The sequence below is a fragment of the Protopterus annectens genome, chromosome 7.part0 (genome assembly GCF_019279795.1).
Source record: "Protopterus annectens isolate FY-2018-M chromosome 7.part0, PAN1.0, whole genome shotgun sequence".
NCBI classification, from domain to species: Eukaryota; Metazoa; Chordata; order Ceratodontiformes; family Protopteridae; genus Protopterus; species Protopterus annectens.
The window spans coordinates 561,245,804-561,269,801 of NC_056739.1; the positions used below are offsets into that span (position 1 = coordinate 561,245,804).

General features: G+C 37.3%; 1 protein-coding gene across 1 annotated transcript in view; it reads left to right on the forward strand.

The window, feature by feature from the left end:
* Positions 1 to 23,998, forward strand: part of LOC122806053 — a gene marked incomplete in the record, with an annotated part of 1,002,329 nt that overhangs the window by 115,301 nt on the left and 863,030 nt on the right. The window contains 2 exon segments of the mRNA XM_044076294.1: positions 18,580 to 18,610; positions 21,283 to 21,356. Coding sequence (XP_043932229.1) covers positions 18,580 to 18,610; positions 21,283 to 21,356 — 105 coding nt within the window.

Below are 23,998 nucleotides of genomic sequence, written 5' to 3' on the forward strand. Positions count from 1 at the left end.
GTAAAAGGGATAATATCCAGAGGTTATCAGATTCCATTTTTGGAACAATCCTCCACCCCACCCCCCCAACTTCCATTGCCCGATGTCCCACTCAATCAGGCAAAGGCTGCCCTATTCAAGGCTCTCTCATTGTTGTAAAAAAGAGCCATCCAAGAGGTCCCACCAGACCACCATGGGTCAGGATTTCACTTGTGCTTTTTGGGTGTAAAAAAGATAAACGACCTCCATGCAATTCTGGATTTAAGCTTCCTAAACAGCTACTTTAAAAAGACCTGCTCTGAAATGGTCACAGTACAGTCTTTTCTTCTGTGTATTCAGAAGAATGAATGGATGTGCTATGTAGATCTCCAGGATGTTTACCTTCAAATAATAACAGAGGAGGAGACCAGGAGCTTCCCATACTTCTACTTAGGAGCTAGTCACTTTCAGTTCAGGACCATGCCATTTGGTATCACCATGGCCCTCAGGGTGTTCACCAAGAGCATGACAGCAGTAGCAGTTCATCTACAGTTGCAGGGATTCAAAATATTCCCCCATATTTGGACAACTGGCTCTTGTCTGTCACCTTTAGGGAGTCTCTTCTTCAGGCAAAAGATTATCTGCTATATCTTTGAGCAACATTGGGCATTATGGCAAACTTAACCAAGTCCAGTCTGAACCCTGCTCAACAGATAGTGTTCCTGGGCTGCTATCTAGACACCATAGTAACTCAGATTACACTGCCACAGGACAGGATCATATCACAGAGGGACACAGTACAGTGTCTACTGGAAACCGATTGTCCCCAGGCTAGACTGTTTCTGAGAGCATTAGGGTTACTTTCGGCAGCTATTGTTTTGGTTTTGTTTGCTCATTATCAGATGAGCATTCTCCAGTGAATTTTTATGACCCAGTGGTCCCAGAAACATAGTTTTGTCCCTTTCCATCAGAATTACTCAGTTGTGCAGAATTCATCTGAAATAATGGCATCAGTCCTTGACTGTAGCAGCAGGCAGACCTTTTCAACTTCCGTTTCTGGTAGCAATGGTAACCAACGGACGCATCCACTCTTGGGTGGGGGTTGCATTTAGAAGGGAGAATGGTCCAAGGTTTTTGGACAGAATCAGAGGCTTATCTTCAATTAACTGCTGTAGAGGTGAGAGCAGTTCTTGTGTTGTTGGCCTTGGGAGATACTTTATGCTTATTCCCCCTACTCCACTCATCTCAAAATTCATACTGAAAACCATGGGTCTGAATGGAGAAATGATAAGTCAGCAAGCAAAGGAGAGTAGTATTGCTGAAATTGAATTCATCCTCAAGTCTTGATGAGTACCTTCATATTTTTCACAAAATCTCACCAAGATGACACTGATGTATAGACTGTATTAATATAGCATATATCTTGGACAGAAGTAGGTCAAAAATTAAAAAAAGATAGCTGGGTGCACAAGACCCAGGATAAAAAAAGTGGCCAATCCTGGTAGGTGCACTGGTGCCAGGACTGGAAAAGATGACAGAGTAGAATCCTCAAAATATGGAAACATTCCTACAATGGGGCCAGGCCGAAGGGGAGGATACCCCCCCCCCCCCGTTGTAGAAGGAAGTAGCAGTCCACAAAAATCACAAAAACTATTAGGCCAAAGAAGAGCCATAAAGATGATAGAGTGGACTATTGAAGATAAGAAACAAATTATGTATTGTTACTGTTATGCAAAAAGCTCAGAATTTCCAGACAACATATACAAAAAGATTAAGAGAGAAATTTGAGGTACAAAAATACACCCACAAGAAAAACTGTCAAGCTTCAAATAAATATTTATGGTCATTAATACAACAGATTTGTAAAAAACAGTATACAGACCAAGAAACTTTGATCTATTTGGAAAAAGAAGCATCTGAGAAAGTGTGAAAATATAAACAACAAAACTTAGATATTTTTGGAAAGTGTAGAAAACAAATATGGACATAGGAAAGAAATAGAGATTTGATATGGTGCAATAGTTATTCAAAGGAGAATGCCAAATTAATCAACATAAAGAAGGCAGCTCCAAAGACATTTGAAGAGAAATACAGGCAAAGGCATCCAAACATGGAAAATTTCACAATAAAAAATAATATCACAAAGAGGGAATGTAGAAAAGTAAAGCAGAAATTAATAAAAAACAGAACTTGAAGTTATGGAGGGCCTCTGAAGTGAAGGATTTTGTATAGAAGGTGTAACACAGGTTACATCACAGCATGATGGAATGAGTTCCCAAAGTAAGGAGAAACAGGAAGATCAGGAGACGGGAATAAAAAGAGATTTAATATGGTGTAATATCAGCAAAGGAGAAAACAAAACTAATCGATACAAAAGAGCAGCACCAAAGATATTTGAAGAGAAATACAGGTAAAGGAATCTGGACATGGAAAACTTTACAGTACAAAAAAATAGGAAGACAAAGAGGAAAAGTAGAAAAGGAGATTAATAATGGAAATGGAGAAGTTAAAGAAATAGAAACTGAGGTTATGGAGTACCTGCAAAGTGAAGGATTCAGTGTAGAAAATCTAATTCAGAAATCAGCGCAACAGGATAGAGCAATGGACCTCCAAAATTAAGGGGAAACCGGTGGAATAGAAAGCAATTGGTCAGGTGCCATATGAAGATATTTTGGAGCCTTCCAACAGGAAACCAGCATAAACATTCACTTGAAGCCAGACAGCAAGGAAAGGAACAGGAAACTGTGGAAACTGATACAGTCAATGTTGAGGAGTGATAGGCCATTGAGCTGCAATATGACAGAGCAACAGATGACACAGGATGAAACTGAAGAGAATGTGCCACAGGAAGATGCAATAGAACTTTCTGTAGAATGTCTGGAGGTGATAGAAAACAAAAAAAATGTGCCCTCAGTTTAGAAGAAAACGAGCTAAGAGCAGAGTTCCTTGATTTAATAGAGATAGATAGACATATTAAGATCAATGAAAAAAATAGACTGCAGAAGGTAAATAAAACCCCAAAAGTCATAAGTTTGATAAAATAAATGAACACAGTAATTAGGACTGTCCATAGAGATCCATGCAATATAACAGAAGTAAACAGGATGTATTACTCTGCAGTTAAATTAATAACTGATAAAGTTATACCACAAGAACACAGGGTAGTAAGGGAAAGGAAGGGGAGAAATCAAATACCATCATGGAAGTATTGAATAGAGAAAACTATAAAGCAGTTAAAACAAGAAGTGTCACTGTTAGAAGAGTATAGAAGAGGGAACAGATAAACAAAAATACTCCAAAAGATAGACATGATAAAAGCAATGCGTAGTATTAGAGCAGATCAGGATCTATCATGCACTATCGCAAATAAACTGAAAATCTCAGCACAGGTAGAAAAGTTTAGAAGATACATAGATAAATATAAAGGAAAAGTACAAAATAAGCAATTTATTTATGACCCAAAAACATTTTATAGAGAATCGGCAAACAAGATAAAAGGAATTGAAAGACCACCGAAAAAAGAAGAAACAGATACATTTTGGAGAAGTATCTATGAGGATCCTGTGGAATATAACAAAAATGCTAAATGGATAGAAGAAATAACCAAAAGAATAAGAAATTTAAAGGTACAGGATATTAAATGGGATGAAGTAACAGCCAGTGAGACTGAAACAAAGTTAAGAAAAACCTCTTAATTGGAAAACCCCAGGCCCAGATGCAGTACCTAACTTATGTTAAAAATTATTAACATCTTTGCACGAAGATTTAGCTATGAGTGAGAGCTATTTATATGTGCACCCCAAGCAGACACCAACCTTGCTAACTACAGGAAAAACATTGCTCCTACTTAAGAGTGAACCTGCAAGCTACCCTAAAAGTTATAGACCATTAATGTGCCTTCAGGAGACGTATAAACTATACACTGGAATTGATGCCTACAGAGTTTATAGTCATTTAGAAGAAAACTCAATTATGACAACAGAACAAAAGGGCAATAAAAGAAAGTCATATGGAGCAAAGGACCATTTGTTAAATAAAGTCATAGTGGAGAACTGTAAAAAGGGGAAGAATCTAAGTATGGCATGGATTGACTACATAAAAGCACTTGATAGTATCCCACATTAATGGATAAAAGAGTGCTTAAAAATGTATAATATACACCCTCCCATTTTTTTTTCCAAATCCCTCACCCAAAGTTGTTGCTGTTAACAATAAATAGCACCATGTGCAGTCTGGCTTGACGCTACAATTACACTGTTATTAAATCCAGTTCTATGCCATTTATGTTACTTTTCATTTCCAGACAAAGCACTACTGCATTGCGCAGGGGGCATGCATGATGAAGTCAGCTTTGTGAATCTGATTATCAGCCAGTCGGAATTCGGCTGAGGGTTTCGGACTGTGTCTGCGTTTACCTCCTCTACATACAGCCATACTTTTATTTGGGGAACGACCATTGGGAAGGGGGATTTCTTAACTTTCTCTGCATATATTGCACATGTTTTGTTTTTGTTGAGTTTATACTCATGGTCTGACTTTGGAAACAGCTCAGCTGAATTAACGCAATGCCCTGGTTAACAAATAAAAGTGAACTTACTAACTAAAGTGAGAATTTTGATCTCCATCCATTCCACAGGAAATACCTCTGAAAAAAATTTTACATCTTGCTTTCCAGCCACAGTGTACTGGGTGCGAGCCTACACACACACACTACTCATAAATCCCACATCTCTCCTTGTGCCCTTTTGTTGTTGTGTCTTTCAGCTTTTCCCGGTTAGGGGTCGCCACAGTGGAACTCCGGTCCACTAATGATTGTTAGTTGATTTTTACTTGCCGAGTTACCAGCCCTGATGCACAACCTTCAATGAAGGTACGCCCATTCACACATGTCTCCATGCCAAAGACGCTCTAGCTGAGAATCGAACTGGACAGCGTCTTACTGTGAGGCGACAACGCTACTGCAGCACCACCACCGCAGGTTATGCTTCGCATATTCGTTGCACTTTTTATTTTGCTAGTATATTCAGTATGCATGTCTGCTCTTTATGCATCTATTTGACACGTTTGTAAATTTAAACAACCCAGCCCAGGAATCAGGAAGGGAGGACAGATCACAGCACAGGTGGAAGACAAGGATGAGAAAATTTATCTCTGACTCCTGCGACTCCCTCAACTTCCTCCTCTTGGTAAAAGACAATAGTATACCTAAGCTCAGTAGCTCACTTACTCACTTTCCATTCAAAATACATAGTAGTTTTAGTGAGAAGTTCCCCATTTAGCAACTAAATGATATTTGTACTTACTTAACGTTTGTTGACTGGGAAAGTCTGACTAGTAGAGGCGTGGAGAGAAATGCTCCAGATTTTTGCTTCAATATCCTCTGGTCATAAAAAAGCAATCAGCAGATTATATTTAATTAGGAGATTCAAAAAAAAAACTCTGAGTCAGAAAGACAAAAGAGCTACTAATCTTTTGTCAGCAACATGGAACATCAAAAAAATATGTGATGATAGCGTCTTGATAATTTAAGTTTTATATTTTTGTAATACATGGTCTGCAGGTGAATGTCTTTTTGAAGGCATTTAAATGTCCATGCCTTTTTAGTTTTCTGGTCAATGAACTTAAGTTTTGGCTGCTTTTCACAAATTAAATGCTTTATGTTTGTGTAGTTAAGTGTTTGCACTACAATATGTTATATAGTAATAATGAATATACAGTGCCATGGTGTCCATTTATAAAGCAGTTTTTATTTTTGTTTGTTTGTTATTACTAATAAGAATGTTAAAGGTTTTTCCAACACTGTGTTATGTTGACAGGTTGGTTGGTGTTTGATGCCTATTGATGACATGACAGATGTACTTTTGGAATTAATTGCAAAGATGTCTTTTTGCCAGATGTGTGCATGTGTGTGTTCATGTGTGAGTATGTATACATGTGTGTGTGTGTGTGTGTGTGTGCCTATTGATGACATGACAGATGTACTTTTGGAATTAATTGCAAAGATGTCTTTTTGCTAGATGTGTGCATGTGTGTGTTCATGTGTGAGTATGTATACATGTGTGTGTGTGTGTGTGTGTGTGTGTGTGTGTGTGTGTTCATGTGTGAGTATGTATACCTGCATATGTGTGTGTGTTTGTGCACACATGTATGGCATGTATGTTTATGTGTTTGTTTTACTTTTAAAATAATTACCAAATAAGTTTTTGCCTGGTAGTGTCCTTGCAACACCTTATTAAGGTATCCAAAAATTAATTGTTAACAAATGGCATCTGTCTGTATAAAGTAGTTCAGCATCAATGCATTGTGAAATGACGCGCTGGCAAACAGTAAAGACATTTTGGAATGCTGCTGCTTTATTTGTAGTTGTCATAGTCTGTCTGTCATTTTGACTACCATGGCTATATTCAGTCATTGCTGACAGCATTTTATTTTGAATGATAATAGTAATTTAAAATCACATATGGAATTAATTTTACAGAATATAAATGCTGACAAGTCACTCTGCCTATAATGAATAAGCCAAGCTCTTCTGCTTTTCTGAATTGTTGGCAAGATATTAGGAGTCTAGGACTAAGATTTCATATTATTCTAGCTGGCTTTATGACATTTGCCTTAGACAAGCTGAGGGTGCTTTCTGTATGTCTGTAAATCTGTAACAGACTTTTAATTGCCAAGAAGTTAATACTCAGTACCTGACTCAATAAAATGTTACAGTAACAGGCGGCCATTGATTTATTTGCTGGCCTGACTGAAGGAATTTTGGTTTGGTTTCTGTTCTTTAAAGAATGCTTTGTTTAGTGCTGCAGTAGTACTTTGTCTGGAAATGAAAAGTAACATAAATGGCATAGAACTGAATTTAATAACAGTGTAATTGTAGCGTCAAGCCAGACTGCACATGGTGCTATGCATTGTCATAATACATGCATATTGTATCTATGTGGTTTATCACTAAGGGTGTGTTAGAGATACAAAGAAATTGAAGCAGAACTACAGTTTCTTCACTTTTACCTTCCCTAAACAAAATGCTAGATATTGTACCAGTCTGCAGCTTACTAACATACCTGAGTACTTTTTCTGCATTCTTTTGTCACGATTGACATTTCTCTGGTCAATATTTTTTATCAGTTATTGCTTTTGATACTATAGAAACAACTACCAGCTGCTATGACTGCCTGATTACCAGAAGTGTTACTGAACAGAGAAGAAATATCAGTTTATTTATATGATGTTGGATATGAGAGCAATGCTGGTTATAGCAACCAATGTTATCCTTTCCTCTTGCTGCTTGATTTTAGGAAAAACTGCTGTTTATCTTTCCTTGACAAGTTACAATATATGAGCTTGAAGTTGTGCTCTTGTAAAAGGGGATATGGCTCATGGTATCTTATTATCTAATATTCAGAAAGCTCCCAGCAGCATCAAGTAAAAGCAAACCTCTCAAGTACTCCCTATTAGAATGAACATTCCCCATTTGGATTCTTAAACCCTCCATGTTCTATATTGTTCCACGTTGAAAAGGTCAGTAAACATTTATTGATGGGAATTTTTTAAACTACTATCCATAAATTATACTGAATCTTATTAATTCACCAATAAAAACATTTTATAAGTACAAAATAGCACATTTAAACCATGCCATGACATCCCTAGTTGAATTTGTTAATAAACTGTTACTAAGTGTCCAACATTTTGCCCACTTGTTCCACATTATGAGAGGCATTGTTCCACATTTTGGAGATGGAAGGTTGAGAGCTATGCTTTTGTTCTTCTGTTTATTTGGTATTTAATATTTTGTCTGTTCTTCAATATGCATTTAAAAGTTGGTATCCCACGATTCCACTGGAGTGGGAAGGTATGTATTGCAAATTTTATGTTAATCAGCATATAGATTTGTACCTGTTTTTCATGGGCCTTTGTCCAGATTTTTGATGTTTCCAAGTTGAGAGGTATATTGCGCATCTTGTTGCTGGTTGTGACATACTAATGGCAGAAGGACTGTATATTGAAAGGAATAACTGTCGCAAGACTGTTGCACTGGGGACTGTGCAAACATTATGGTACTGAAGTGGCTGAAAAACACTGGAAATATGATCCACAAAGCATCATAGAAAATGATGAAGTCTACATTACATGGGATCACCCATTACCAATAGTTCAAAACTTAGATGCTAGAAAACTGGATATAGTGGTCCATGAAAAGAAGACTAAAAGTAGCATTGATCATTGAAATTGCCACACCCAGTGATTACAATGTCTTGCATACAGAGAGACACAAAGTCATAAAATATCAGGATTTGCAGGCAGAAATGAGAGCAATGTGGAAGAAAGATACCTAGACAGTTCCAATAGTAGCAGGAGAAACAAGTCTTATAAAAATAATCTACAATAATATTTAGATATGTTTCCAATACATGTAACCCTGTATGAATTACAATATTAATTTCATGAACTTTAATCATACTTTAACTTAGGAATGAGGTCCATTCCCATCATGGTATTAGAAACCCAAAAGATTTGAAGAAATTAAAAAAGGGAAAAAAACATACAGTACAAGGTGACAGTCATTCTCATTGACCCATTCTGACCCATTCAGACAGATTTGACTCCCTCCCCTAGAACAGTATTTGAAGGAACACCCTTGATTCCTAAATCTAGTTTGGGATCTGATCTCTCACCCATCCAGGAAAGTTCAACTCGACCTTCCCAACCTGAAGTTCACTGCTTGCCTTTTCCAATTCCAGTGATGGCAAGGAACTCTTCCCTTCCTTCCGACGTGTTACATATTCTTAGAGCCCCTCATAAATTGTCTGTATGCAAGGTGTACCTTAGCAAATGTAAGGGATTTGTTATATGAACTGAGTCTCATAACAAATCCCTTCTCAGCTGCTGTGGCTCATGTGCTGAAATGTTTGTCTTTGTTTACAGCAGCATATAGCTTTTCCACTATCAAAGTTCAGCTGGAGGCTTTTTCCTCATATGGCATTGGGTTTCTGAACTGTTCCTTAACTTCTCATAAGCTAAGTAAATCTTTTCTCAGATACATTTCATTTAAGTCTTCCAATAAAGGATCTGGCTCCTCCTTGGGATTTGAATTTCATTCTAGAAGCCTTGTCCATACCTCCTTTTGAATCCAACACTACCACAGAATTAAATATGTACCTTTGAAAATGTTACTGTTAGTGGCAGTCAGCTGGAAGAGTTTCTGAATTCTATGCATTACATTTGAATTCTCAATGCATCCTTTTCATAACAATAGAGCTACCCTTATTACCTGACCCAAAGTAGCCTCAGAAACCAATTGTTCTCAGCCTATTCATCTGCCATTATTCATTACAAATTAACAAAACAAAGGAGAATACATTCAGTATACTTTGTTCTTCGCTTTTAACTTCACAGGACAGCTTCCATCAGAAAAGATGAGCAGCTGTTTGTATTCTTTGCACATAAGTTGGGCAGGATAGTTTTTGAAGTTTCTCTTTCCAGAAGATTGTATCGCATTTGTCTACCATTCTCAAAGCAGACAACTGCCCACTAAGCTGAAGGCTTATTCAGCCAGAGCTGTTGCAACTTCAGCACCCTTTTTCAGATCATTATCATTGAATAAGATTTGTCAGTCTGTCATGTGGCCTTCCACTCGTACACTTGTCAAGAACTGTAAGCTAGAGTACATGTCCAGAGCCACAGCTTCCTATGGGGCTTCCATCCTAAAAGGTCTCCTGTTATAAGACCTCCCAGGGTACAAGTAACTGAGGACTCTAACTATTATGTCAAATCAGACATCCTGAATGAATAGGATATGGGAGATATGTACTTGCATAATGATGGATCCTTTCATTCCAGTCCATTCAATCCAATAACTAACCATCTTTCCCCACCAGCATATTTACCCAAGGCTTTTTTTTAATCAAGGCAGTAGAAATCACAGAGATAAAGGTGGCAGATTCAATCTGAGGTAGTCAGGGAGGAGCAGTGCATTCTGGGTAAACACACCTAGGGAGGGCTTGAGGCTGGAGCACTATATCAGCCAGATTGGATTCAAGCTGGAGCACGAGGAGCCATATATCATATCAGACGGCCTGAAATGAAAGGATCTTTTGTTATGGTAAATACATAACTTCCCATTTTCTTCTTGGGAGGAAAAATCTGCTCAAAATAATGCTGTTTCTTCCATTGTACAAGTCACTACTCATTGTTTACAGTGTGGGTCTGTAGAACTTTTTCCAGGGCTATGGCCACTGGTACTGTTTTGAGGAGGATTGCATTCTCAGAAACTCCCAGATGGTGTAAAAAATGTAATTTTAAATTTTCCTTTGAATAAATATTTAGTTTCTGCTTCCTTTGTTACAGAGGTTATCAGAAAATGTGATGAAAGGGTAAGTTGATACAGGGAATATATTTCAGGCCTCCTTTTCCAAATTTTCTAAGGTGTTGTAACTCCTCATCCAATTTTGACAATAATTAATTAATTAATTAAATAAATAAATAAATAAACAGTCTCAACTAAATGAAGGTAAATAGACATTTAAGAAGTGGCAAAGATGTTCCAAAAAGAATTCAGGACTGCCCCAAAACAAAGGACTGTCTAACAAGTCAGCATGTCTGTTTAAAGGACCTTGTACCCTTTCACCCCTCATCCATCTTCCAGCCTGACAGTACCTATTCCCTTCCAGAAAGCCTAAATCTCCACTTTTCCATTTGGCAACAGAGTTTCAGACAAATGGTTTCTGAAGATTATCTGTAAAGGTTACAGTTGGCATTGAGAGGAAATCCCTCCTTTTCAGGGGCAAGTCCTCATCCACCAGACCAGATTGTTTTATTTCCCCTGTCCTTCATCGCATGCTGTCACAGGAAGTTATGGAACCACTTCCTCTTTTCCAGTCTGGAAAAGGATTTTATTTAAAGGAAGTTGTTAGTGTCAAACAGAAAAAGAAAAAATACTTGGAGACCAGTTCTGGATCTTTCTTTCCTAAACCTGTTTGTGACAGTGTCCAATTTCAAATTGATGTCACTTCACAACCTGTTACTTCTTCCTCATTCAAATTTCCTGGTAACAATATATTTAAAAGATACTTATTGCATCCCTATTTATCCAGATTTCAGGTGTTTCTTAAGATTTGCTGTGTCTTGATCACATTCTCAGTTCTCTGCCTTACCTTTTGGACTATCCATTAAACTAAGTGTTCACAAAGTGTCTAGTTCCAATTATAGTGCATTGCATTCTACAAGGTATCACATTTGCCATATTTAGATGATTTGCTTATCTTTGCAGTGTCTTTTTCAAAGTGTCAGGTATTGGTAACTTGGTTGGGAGATCTCTTACAAAAGTTTGATTACAAGAGAACATTCAAAAGACTTTTTTGACTCCTTCACACAGGAATGTGTCCCTGGGATGTCATATAGACAACTCAGATGTTTTATTCCACAGGAAAGAATATATCTATATCTAGATCTATTTTTAAGGTTTTCCATTAAGACTTCGGTCACTGCGAGGGACTCATGGTGTCCATATGATTCTCATGATACTACTGGCAAAACTCCACGTGAGAAAGATGCAATGTTATCTGAAATCTCTTTTGTCCCAGCACCAATGTCTTTTTTATTTTCAAATCCCAGTGCTGGGGTTCATCAGAAGAGAAATCACTTGATGGAGGCAGCAAATATCCCGAAATGCATGTCTCCCCTTTTCCCTCCCTTTTCCAAAGCAGTCAGCTACCTTGGACTTTGCTTGGACAACAGTTTCAGGATGGATACAATTACAAAGTGTATGGGACACTAAGGACAGACATAAGCACATAAACATAAATGAGATGGTTGCCCTGATCAATTCAACTCCCTGAATCATGTTTAGTCCCCAGGAGCTCTTCAGGTTATTACAAGACAATACCACAGTCAGGTGTTACATCAAGAAGCAGGGGGAAACCAGGTCATGCCCCCTTTGCAGACTAACTGTGTTAGCGTGGGATATTGCCTCACAGCATAGTCTCACTCTACAGGCATCCTTCATTCTGTCAAAGCAAAATTGTGTGTCAAACAAGCTGAGCAGGGCAAAGGTAGACCATCACAAAGGAAAACTAAATCGGGGGTTTTCCAGGATTTGATACATCTATGTGGACTTTCTCAACTAGATCTATTTGCCTCCTCTCTGAACAACTAGCTGGCAAGATTCTACTCCAGGACTCGATGCAGGAAGGCCTGGAAAACAGATGCCTTTTTTTTTCCCTTGGACAGGAATGTTCCTGTATGCTTTTTCACCCTTTCCACTAATATCCTGGACACTTCTGAAAATTTAGAAGGAATCCTAGAAGATCATTGCTGTGATTCCCTTCTGACCCAGGGAAAAGAGATTCTGGCTTCTTTAAGAAATGGCATCAAGGGCAATAACCACAAGCTTTCTCACAGAATGCACATACTCACAGAAGATCTGGGGTGTTTGATACACACCTGAACGCAATCACCTTCAGTTGCCTGGATGACAGGGTCTTCATTCCCTTTGGGCACTTGTTTACTGAGGATATACAGCAGGTACTAATGGTAGCAAGAAAGCCTGCTACTGGAAAAGCATATATTAGCAAATGGAAAAGGTTTTCTAGTTGGTGCCAACAACATAACCAGCACCCATTCAGGGCTAGTTGTTCTCTGGTTTTACAGTATTTGAGTGAGTTACTATCCTATGGCCTTTCTTACTCCTCTGTTAAGGTTCATTTCAGCATGTTTGCCCATGGATCCTCCTCTTTCAGTGCATTTTCATGTCAAAATGTTTTTGAAAGGGGGGGGGGTGCATTAGAGGCCTTCTTCTGTGTTATAGAAGCTAACACTTGCTCCATTTGAACCACCTAACCTGGCTGACATGAGATTTTTAACATGGAAAACAGTTTTACTGATTGTTCTGACCTCTGCAGGACAAGTACCCAAGTTGCAAGCTTTTATGGTGAGCCAGTGCTGTCCCATTTTCCACAAAGATGGGTTTTCTTTAAGAACTAATCCTTGTATTCCTAAAGTGGTATTCCAGTTTACTTTAGGACAAGCTATCTCTCTATTTTCTTTCCTGAACCTAAAAGTAAGGGAGAAAGGATACTCCATGCCATGGATGTTCACAGATAACTCACTATATTGGCAAAACTAAATCTTTCAGATTTTCAGTCCAGTTGTTCATTTCTTTTGAAGATAAGAAGAAAGGACAACTTGTGTCAAAACAGACTATTACAAAATGGCTGTCTAAGGCTATTGCTTTTTGTTATACTCACCACAACAAAGCTATTCCAGGCAGGGTCAAGGCCCACTCTACCAGGGCCTTGGCTTCATCTGTACTTTTTGGAAGGGGTTAGATTCTAGAAATATCCTAAGGTCAGTGCCTTACTCCTCTGTATGTACTTTTACAAAACACTGCAAGCTTGAGTCCTTCTCTTGTTGTAGATCAGGATAAGTTGGGACCATTGTTTTGTTTAGTAAATGTCTGTCAGTGATTCTGCTGTAACATTTTAAATAGGGTTTAGATTAAAAATGTCTGATCGGTGCAAACAAAGTACAATTTGCTGTTCTTGAATTTTTGTTATGGGGTTCTTTTTCATTTTTTTTTACTGTGGCATAAATGTTCTTGCTCTATTCTCCCACTTTTATTATATTGCAACATAATACATACATACATACAAATATTTCAGATTATGCCAATATGTGAAAACACTTGTTCCCATAATAAGTGTCTAGACTGTTCTTTTAAAAATATCTAAACCAGTACTTGCTTTAATGTAATTTGGCAGTCTGTTCCATGCATCAGTTGGTCTCAAAGAGCCAATTAGTACACTTCTCATTCATATAGAATCTTCTATATAGGTTGTCTGATGATTCTCAACTAATTTTTGATAATCCCAAACATTCACAGAGGTAGTTGTCTCTAAATGCTCTATATACTTGAATTAGATCTCCTCTTAGATCTCTGAGACACTGTACAAGCTCAGATATTTTAGTGTTTCACAATAACTTAATTTTTCACATCCATGGATGCCCTTGGTATATTTATGTGTACTCTTTCCAGTTTGTTCATGCTTGTTTTCATATATTCTATATCGTTATTTCATACTCAAGTTTGGGTCTAATGTAAGTAACAAACAATTACTTCATCATTTCTAATTTCCTAGACCCTATAAATATTTTTATACAACTTATAGTTCTATAACTGTCATTAATCAGTTGGTTGACATGATTAGAAAAACTCAGAGCTGGATCTACCCGGGTCTACTTTACATGGACGACATTTCATAAAGTCGAAGACCATATGGCCAAGACCATATGATCAACTTTCGAAATGTCGATCATGTAAATCATACGCTTAGTTTTTGATGTATTTATCAGCATATTATTCTCTTGTGACCATATGGTCAGTATAGTCAAGTTCTTTTGCAGACATGCCTTATCTGTAATACATGTAATCCGTTTACCCAATTTCAGGTCATCTGCACATAGAGTAGGACACCTCAGATGAAAAAATTAGGTCTGAAAGATATCATCTAAACAGGTATAGGCTTAGGACAGAGCCCTGTGAGACACCCTGACTATAACCAAGAATTTCACCTGTCCATTTGCTGTATGATACTTGCCATGCCCTATTTTTGTAAGCCATGCAACTATCCATCTTATCAAGAGTACAACGATACCTAATTGTTCTAATTTATTGATCAGTGTTTTGTGTATGACCCCGTCAGATGCTGAAGTTAAATCTAAATTATATCACAACACAATTTTTCATTCATAGCTGTTATTATATTGTTGTAGAACATCACATTACAAGTGGTAATAGATGTATTTTCAACATATGCATGCTGATATATGGTTTCAAGTCCCAACCTATCCAATTTTGACAGTAACTTATCTAGTATGACCTTCTCCATTATTTTTCCACAACATGAAAATAGACTTAAGGGTCTGTATGACTCTGCTTTTGTTCTCCTCCTCTTTCCCTTAAGCACCAGTTTAATAAGGGAATGTCTTCAATCTTGAGAATCTCCCCTTATTTGTATGCCCTAGTAAATAATAGGTACAGTGGCACTGTAAGTTCTTGTTGAAATGTTCTCAGGTCATTATTACTAATTCCATCTCCTCCCTGTGCTTTGTTTGGCTGCCATATGCACAGTTCTTTTTCAGTGTAATCTAATTTGATTCCAGTATCTGAGGTCCCCCTGGATGTCACTAGGATGCCTTATCCACCCCCTTTGCAAATCCAAATTGTTTTGCATAACATTTTGTAAAAACATCTATAATCTGTTGTATCTGAGAATAAATTTTAGAATCTATACACAGTTTATAAATTTGTATGTCTTTACTCCTTCCACATTTTATGTATCTGTAAAAAGGTTTCCTATAATGCTCAATATCTTTATATAAATTTTCATCAAAATTTTCTTGATCTTGTCTCACACTATGCTCAGTTTGTTCAACTTGTTTATTTCATTTTTCAAAGTTGTAGTTCGACCTGTCTTCCATTTCTTATATGTTTTGTCTCTCACCTTAATCAAGTATCTTGCTCTTACGGAAAAAGATCCCCCTGACATTGTATACCAAGATCCTGATAGTAAACATTTTTTTGTTTTTTTTTTTTGCACTCAATTTGTCTTTCAGAACATTCCACACTCCATTTGCAGTTTTTCCACAGAACACATCACTCCAGTTAGTTTTACATAGTGACTATTTTGGTTCCATATAATCTATAATTTCACTGCATTGGTTTAGATTTACGTTTGGCAGAATTGTCTAGCAACATACCATCATATCAACTCCCTATCATAACCCCTCGATCACTGCATATCAACAGTATTAAAACTTGACTTGCAGTAACAATAATTTCTTTAGGAACACAAACAATGTCCAGTATGTTCTGTTCCCTGGTAGTTTTTTGTTTTACAGTCTGAATCAATTGTTGTTCTTGATCACACTTTGTGAATAATTTCCTTACCGATGTTGTTGAATCAATATTATTTTGGTCTATTTCTGGTAAATTTAAGTCCCCAGCTAATAATATTCTTCCCTCCTGTGTTTCATACAAGAAATGCACTATTTCCTATAGGTCATCAGCACCTGACGTTGGTGGTCTGTACATTCCAACAATTGTTATATGTTTCAAAGTTGTCTTTATTGTCACAGTTACACAGTCTTTAGTATTTGTGTTATCACTGTACATGTAATAATCACATATCTTTAATCCCAATCATAAAACCTCTACCTGATTTTTTGTTAGAATGTCTTTTACAGTAAAAAAACATCTGTATCCTGACAGAACTGGTTTCCAGTCATTGTTTTTTAATCATGTTTCACAAATAATAACATCAGTCTTGTGGAAGTATGTAAGAGTGGTACAGGATATGTACGTGGGTAGTGTGACAGTGGTGAGGTCTGCGGTGGGAGTGACGGATGCGTTTAAGGTGGAGGTGGGATTACATCAAGGTTCAGCTCTAAGCCCTTTCTTATTTGTAATGGTGATGAACAGGTTGACAGACGAGATCAGACAAGAGTCCCCGTGGACTATGATGTTTGCAGATGACATTGTGATCTGTAGTGAGAGTAGGGAACAGGTGGAGGAGACCCTGGAGAGGTGGAGATATGCTGTAGAGAGAAGAGGAATGAAGGTCAGCAGGACTAAGACAGAATATATGTGTGTGAATGAGAGGGAGGATAGAGGAATGGTGAGGATGCAGGGAGTAGAGGTGGCAAAGGTGGATGAGTTTAAATACTTGGGATCAACAGTTCAGAGTAATGGTGAGTGTAGAAGAGAGGTGAAGAAGAGAGTACAGGCAGGATGGAGTGGGTGGAGAAGAGTGTCAGGAGTGATTTGTGACAGACGAGTACCAGTAAGAGTGAAAAGAAAGGTCTACAAGTGGGTAGTGAGACCAGCTATGTTATACGGGTTGGAGACCGTGGCACTGACAAAAAGGCAGGAGTCAGAGCTGGATGTGGCAGAGTTGAAGATGTTAAAATTTGCACTGGGTGTGACGAGGATGGACAGGATTAGGAATAAGTATATTAGAGGGTCAGCCCACGTTGGAAGGTTTGGAGACAAAGCCAGAGAGGCAAGATTACGTTGGTTTGGACATGTGCTGAGGAGGGATGCAGAGTATATTGGGAAAAAGATGCTAAGGATGAAGCTGCCAGGTAACAGGAAAAGAGGAAGGCCTAAGATAAGGTTTATGGATGTGGTGAGAGAGGACATGCAGGTGGTTGATGTGACAGAGCAAGATGCTGAGGACAGGAAGAAATGGAAACATTTGATCTGCTGTGGCGACCCCTGACGGGAGCAGCTGAAAGAAGAAGAGTCTTGTGGAAATGTATCAAATTTTCCAATTAAAAAAAAAAACATTATTAATGCTCCTAGCATTAGCAACCATCAAGAGACACATCAAAAGTTGCTATCTGTGAACTGTTAAATTATCGACCTGGTAAAAGTCCTTCCTAGTGGTTGTCAAATATTGCAAAATATTTGCTGCAAAAATTCACTTCCCTGATCTTGACAAATGCATGGCATCCTGTCTGAATACATGTGTAGCCAAAACTAGGCTTGGATGTTCTACACATTTCTATTTTTTAAAATGGGACATTTTTTCCATGTAGGTATTTACCCAAAAAAATCTTTTCACACATGGTGACCTGGCTATACTTTCTATTTGTGAAAAATATATCCAAACACCAGTACAGGCTATACTATTTGTGAGGGCTATAAGTTCCCTACTAACAGAGAGTCCTTGCGAATGAGATCATTTGTACCAATATGAATAAAAACAGATCAGTACTTCGTTACATTAAGGTGTTCCAAATCTTGTCTCACATCTTCTATTTTTGCTCCTGGCAAGCATAACAATATTTAATACCTTCTCTGCAAATGTAAGTATCAATTTCTCTAATACTCGAACCTCCAATTACAAGAATACCTTTTCTGACCAGATCTGAAGAATCTTCAACTTCTAATACATTAATATCCGCTCTAACAATTGTTACAAAAGAGTGATTTTCATCACCATTAGGCTTATTGATCCCGCTGTTTTCACTGTGTATTAAAATTTGCAAGCATATAATTATCATCCAGCTGGCTGTGTACATCCACAGCTTGAGCCATGTAGTCAACATCTCTCTTTCTCTCCCTCTTTTTTTATACAGTAATGTTCTTCAGTCTTTCCATGTTCAGTTTTGATTTCTTCCATTTCACCTCCCCCTTGACTCTTTTTTTCTGCTTTCTCTTTTGGAAATATGATGTCTTTTTCTGTAGAATGAAGGTTTTCTGATAGGAACATGTTATCATTCCCTGCCGTCTGCGGGTTACATCACAAAGCAGTGTCCTTTTTAGTACATATTCTCTTTACTTTACATTTATGTGTTTCATTTTCTTCCTTGTTATTTGTTGTAAACATCTTCCTTTCTTTCTTTTTTGTAAACACTGAATCCTCAGATTTTTGAAAACTTGCATTCAGACTTCCAAACTTGTCAGGAGCATCTTATTGTTAGCTACCAACTTGATTTATTACACTGTAGCATACTAATGCTTGAGCATGGCACATGTAATTATTCCCTGTGTTGTGCTTATTTCAAGGATATATAAAATATGTAAGTGCATGATTAAATGTTGATTTTTGTTTTTCATAGGGAAATATAGGGAAGTGATCCTTCATGTTAAGTAATGGATTACAGGTGAATTGTTACCATGCATTCTAAAATTCATTGTTTTAAGTATTTAAATATCCTACATGCCCCACCAGGCAGCTACTGTGTCCCTAATGTGCCCCTGCAAGAAAGGGAACATGGCGACACCACTTAATATCAGGACTACTAGCAGAAACGTTCCCCTGGTTTAGAATTTGAACTTTGACTAAAAAGTTAACATTAAAGCTTTATGAGTATGTAGATTTAAAGTAGCTTTCTTTAATAACATTATTTTGGATGACTGTTATCTTGTCTGGAAGGATTTAAGAGTAGCAGGTCTGATTTATAAATCATCCTTTTTAATGTTCTGTAAGAATGGGGTTTCGGTAAAAATATAACCTTCCTTTACATCAGATGTGATTTTTGGGGATCACTACATAATCTTGAAATTTTGAAATACCAAACTTCAAAATCTCGAGACTGTATAGCCAAACAACCCTCAATAATGTGAGTTCCAAAATCCTGAGCACTACACTAAACATGCACCACACACCTTCCCCCAACACACAAACACACAAACCTACACTACATACAAAAAGGGGGGGCAAGTCCCCCAGCACCCCCCATGTGGGGGACTTTGCCCCCCACCCCCTACTTAAATATACTAACTCCAAGGTCGCAGTACACAGACAAACACACAAAACACCACCACACACCTACATTCCCCTCACAACACACACTGACACACACTAAAGCCCCTAACCAACACACTTACACATAAAAACTTACCTGAACTTCCACCTATCCATTCACAAACCACAACCCCAGAAATGCTACTTCAACATCTCCGAACATCGGGATTTTGAAATTCGCTCTTCTGGTCTTTCAGTATTTAAGGGTTTTGGCTATATAGTCTTGAGATTTTGAAATTCGATATTTCAAAAGTACGAGATTATGTAGTGATCCCGTTTTTTGACCTTTCTATTCATACTCTAAAAAAGAAAGAAGGTGAGAGGCTTTTTCATGCAACTGCTGTCTTATAGAGAGCTAAGATGTTATGAACCAAGGCATTAAAGATAATATACAATCCAGTCTCATTTCTATCTTGTTTGTGAATGATGCATTCACTATTAAAACACTAAATAAATATCTATTTAATTGAATTGATTTTTATTGTGATGAATGTAAAAACACTTTGAATAGATAGTGAAACAGCCTTTTTAGGAATATTCTAGTAAAAGTTATCTACAAAACAGCTGCTTAGATATTTGCACAGATATTCCGATACGATTCCAAAGATAGATTTTATTTATTTCGGTCAAGGGCAGAATTCCATGTCTTTACTGCCATCGTCCATCTTGTAGGGTGATTAGGGACAGTACTTCAAACTCTGTCTGTATGTAAGAATTTAACCATCCAGTTGTATATCTTTATTAAGAACACATTGTAAAGTGTTTGCCATATGGGCAGAGTGCTTAATGCTTGTTATTACTTGACTTCACTTATTTTCCCTTTTTGATGTAATTATTATATACCAAAGACTGTTTCACTGAGTTAGACTATATTAATACAATTGTAAAGTTCCTTTCATTTTATTCATATATCAGCATTGGATTATTGAGCTATAGGAATCCATCTTAATTCTGATTTGGCAAATCAGACCAAATTGCACTGAAAAATGTGGATCTCTTTTAGGTGTGATTTTCCCTGTCCAGAGGAGCAGTTACCCTAGTGTTGGTTATAAGTAGCAGATGTAAAAGAATCTTGCAGGTCTTAGCTTCCCTCAAAAAATCCTTTTTTGGAAAGTCTCAATCTAGCATGATGAGGGTTTTTTTTTTCGTTGTTACTTTTTCTGTTTAGAAGACTCTCCTTTGACCTGTCAGCACAGATTCCATATTATCTTCTTGAAGTTGTACTATGTTTCTAGTTTTACTTAATCCCAGAGTTTGCTGTTAATGAATTTGTTATATATAAAGGTTATTAACATCTGTGTATACATTTTACACTGCATTTCTCAGTGCAGTAAAACAGCTCATACTGTAGTACAGTATATTACTGAGTTTTAGAATGCTAGAAGAACATTACTGCCACAAGTTTTGGCTGCCTGTTTTGCATCTGATCACTAGAGTTTCGGCACTCAAGTTAGCAGCTAAAAGTATATAATTTCTCCAGCCACTGACAGTCATCTGTGTAATTCAAGGAATTTTTGTTATAGAGTAACATTTGCACGTCTGTGCTTTGCTGTCAAACTACAACTCATGATCAGCTGCTTAACGAGAATGTGCTGAATGACTATAATGCCGTTAAAGTAACTGACATCTATAAGTAGACAACAGAAAGAGAGAGAGAAAAGCCTAAGTTGTACTAGTGTCAGTAGTCAAGGAAGGGGTAGAGGGCAAGTTAGTGCACAGTGAGCTTTAACCAACAGGAGATGTTTTCCCTTCTCATATTTATAATAATGCAGTAGTTAATGTTTGGTATCCAAACTGAAGTTCAGTGCTTTTAACACAAAACCACACATGACTAGTATGCATAAAGATCCTTAGCAGACAAGGCAGTAGACCCCACTTGGACATCAGTGTTCCACTTCACTGGTAAACAATGTGTGGAAAAAACATTATAACTTTTGTACTACAGATTACTGTTACATGTGATTTAGTCTGTATGATTACATTTATATGCACTTTTTTGTCTTGATACATTTAGATACCGACTAAAAGGGAGAACCAGAAGAGTCTGCTTATCTAATGGCTGGGACAATGGAAATCCCACATGTGTGCGTAAGTATACACTGCATGCATCTGATGTGCAAACCTAACGGATGGAGTCTTGTTTCTTGTAGCAGTCAGTCTGTAGACACTGTAACAATGTTAAGCGGGAGCAATTCCATGAGCTTTCATTTTTAGTTTGAGCTCTATAGAGGTTTTCATGAGCAGGGGAGCACACCACCATAAAAACTGATATTGCTGTTTGACAGCTATTGACTTTACTGACAAATATTCATTTAATGCTGATCATCCAATCTTTGTTCCCCATTTAGTTTTCACAAAGCACAGCTTTTAAATTACAAGTCTCCTGACATTCAGATAGTATTCTGTAATATGCAACATCTTCAGGTTTCCTACATTAAGTAAGAGTGATGCAGAGTGGAGACAGCTCCATGTGTAGTACTTCATACTTGAGGAAAAAAAAACATTTTTTTACTTTGTGTCAGTCATGTCCTGCCCCCCAAAAATATTGATTTGGAAAAACAAAAACATCTTAGAAGACTGTTTGGTGATTCACTGCTGATGTATACATTTAATCAGAACAGTTATCAGCATTGAAAGTAATGTTATCATTTAAGAATGTATGGCCATATTCATAAACAACTACACTGTGTACATGATCTGTATTCAGGAACATCCTACCAATTTTTTGTGCTTTTTAATCTCACAAAAAGATTACAGTAAGTGTACATGTAGCCTGTAATTTGTGGTAACCTTTATGAATCCCCCTTGATATTTAAGGCTGCAAGAAAACCAGTAGGGAAAGTGAAATTAGGAGGAGGAAGAAGGCATGAGGTATGCTTGTGTTGTCTGTTCACTTAGAACAGTGTAAACTTAGTGTAGATGTTAATGAATCCCAGTGGGTAGTCTTTTCAGAATCAGGTTAGATGACTGCCACTGTGTAGTACAAAACTCCAGGGTAAAATCTTCAAAGTATTTGAATGGCTATAAAGAACTTTTTTTTTTTTTTGAAAGAAAGTTTCAAAAGTTAACGTTAATGCTGTTTTTTATGTTTTCTTCGTTTTTTTTTTTTTTGTATTTTGTTTTTAATAGAGAAAAACTACATTAGAATTTAGCAGCTTACTTACCAATGATAGGCAAGAGCTGTTGATCCTGATCTAAAGGGTGGCAGACGCTTTCATGGTCTTATAAGGCTCTGAGTCTGATTTTATGAAACACTGAAACATTGAAGGCAATGCAGTTTACAATAACTCTGTTGTATGCTTGCATAGCAAAGCATTAGGTAGTCACTCTGTGCTGTAGGCAAAGAAAAGGACTGGAAGTCATTAAACCAGTGTATTTTCCTTTCGTGATGGGCAGTAATTCATTTATCTTTACTCAGATCATCATTGTGTTGCCTTATTGTTAGCACATTTTTCATAGTGTTTTATTATGAGATGGGAGTTTGACTTGTTTAATTAACAGTACCAACAGGCTTACTGCTGACACAAGGAATTTGCAGCTTGTATTGTCATGAACTCCAACCCCTAACATATAACAAACAATTATGTTTTAAATAGACTTTGGTATACCATGCTTCTGTACTGCAAACTGTAATACTCTGAAGTATGAAAAATAACACAGGGTTTGGAAAGTTGGCATAATGGTTAAGGTGTTTATCTTACAGACACAAGGTACAGTGTTTGATTGTAACTGGCTAGGCTTAAAATGGCCCACAAGGGCAGTTAGCCTAGTGCTAATCTATGAACCTCTGAACCTAATTGCAAAGCTTTGTTGAACCATATCAGAAAGCAGAAGAAACTTAGCTGGTGTGTTTAAGTGTGAATATTTTTTTTTAAATTCCCTTTTTAATCTATATAAACTAATAAATTGGGTCAAGTAAATTAGCAATATTGATACTAAAACAGAAATACTGATGTAGATTGTTAGGATACCACTGATAAGTGGGTCCATATTACATTGTTGAAAGCTGACAATATCGAATACGATATTGTTGACCCGACAGTAGCGAATGCTGAGAATGTCGAATGTGTAAATGGAAATCTCCGTAAGGGGAGATTACCATTTATTTCAATGTAGTGAGATCTCGGAGTTGGTATATTTAAGTAGCAGGGGTGTGGAGGGTGCAGGGGGGCTTGCCACCCTGCCTACACCCTTTAGTTTTTCTTTTTTTTGTTTTTTTGTTTTATTTTTGGAACATTCGATGTTTTCATAGTTCGATTACTAAAGGATGACCTTCAGTGATTCGAACTATTAAACATTCGATGTTCTAATATAGACTTGTGATAAGCTATGCAGACCCCTATCTGTTTTCAAATCTCCATAATTAGAATTTGTCAGACACCCTGTCTTTCCTACTGCTTACATTTCATTGTCATGGTCACCTTATCGCTATACTTCCTTGATTTCATTGTCATGCTTACCATGTTCTTACCACTGTTTGGATTTCATTGTCATAGTCACCCTTTCCTTACCACTGCTTGGATTTTATTGTCATGGTCACCCTTTCCTTACCATTCATTAGGCCTGTTGTCATGGTCACCTTGTCCTTACCACTGCTTGGATTTTATTGCCGTGGTCACCCTGTTCTTATCATTGCCAAATGCCAAATACAATGGGTACTGTATCCTCACTTCTGCTTAGATCTAGTCGCCATGGTCATCCTATCCTTACCATTGTATGGAGTTTCTCAT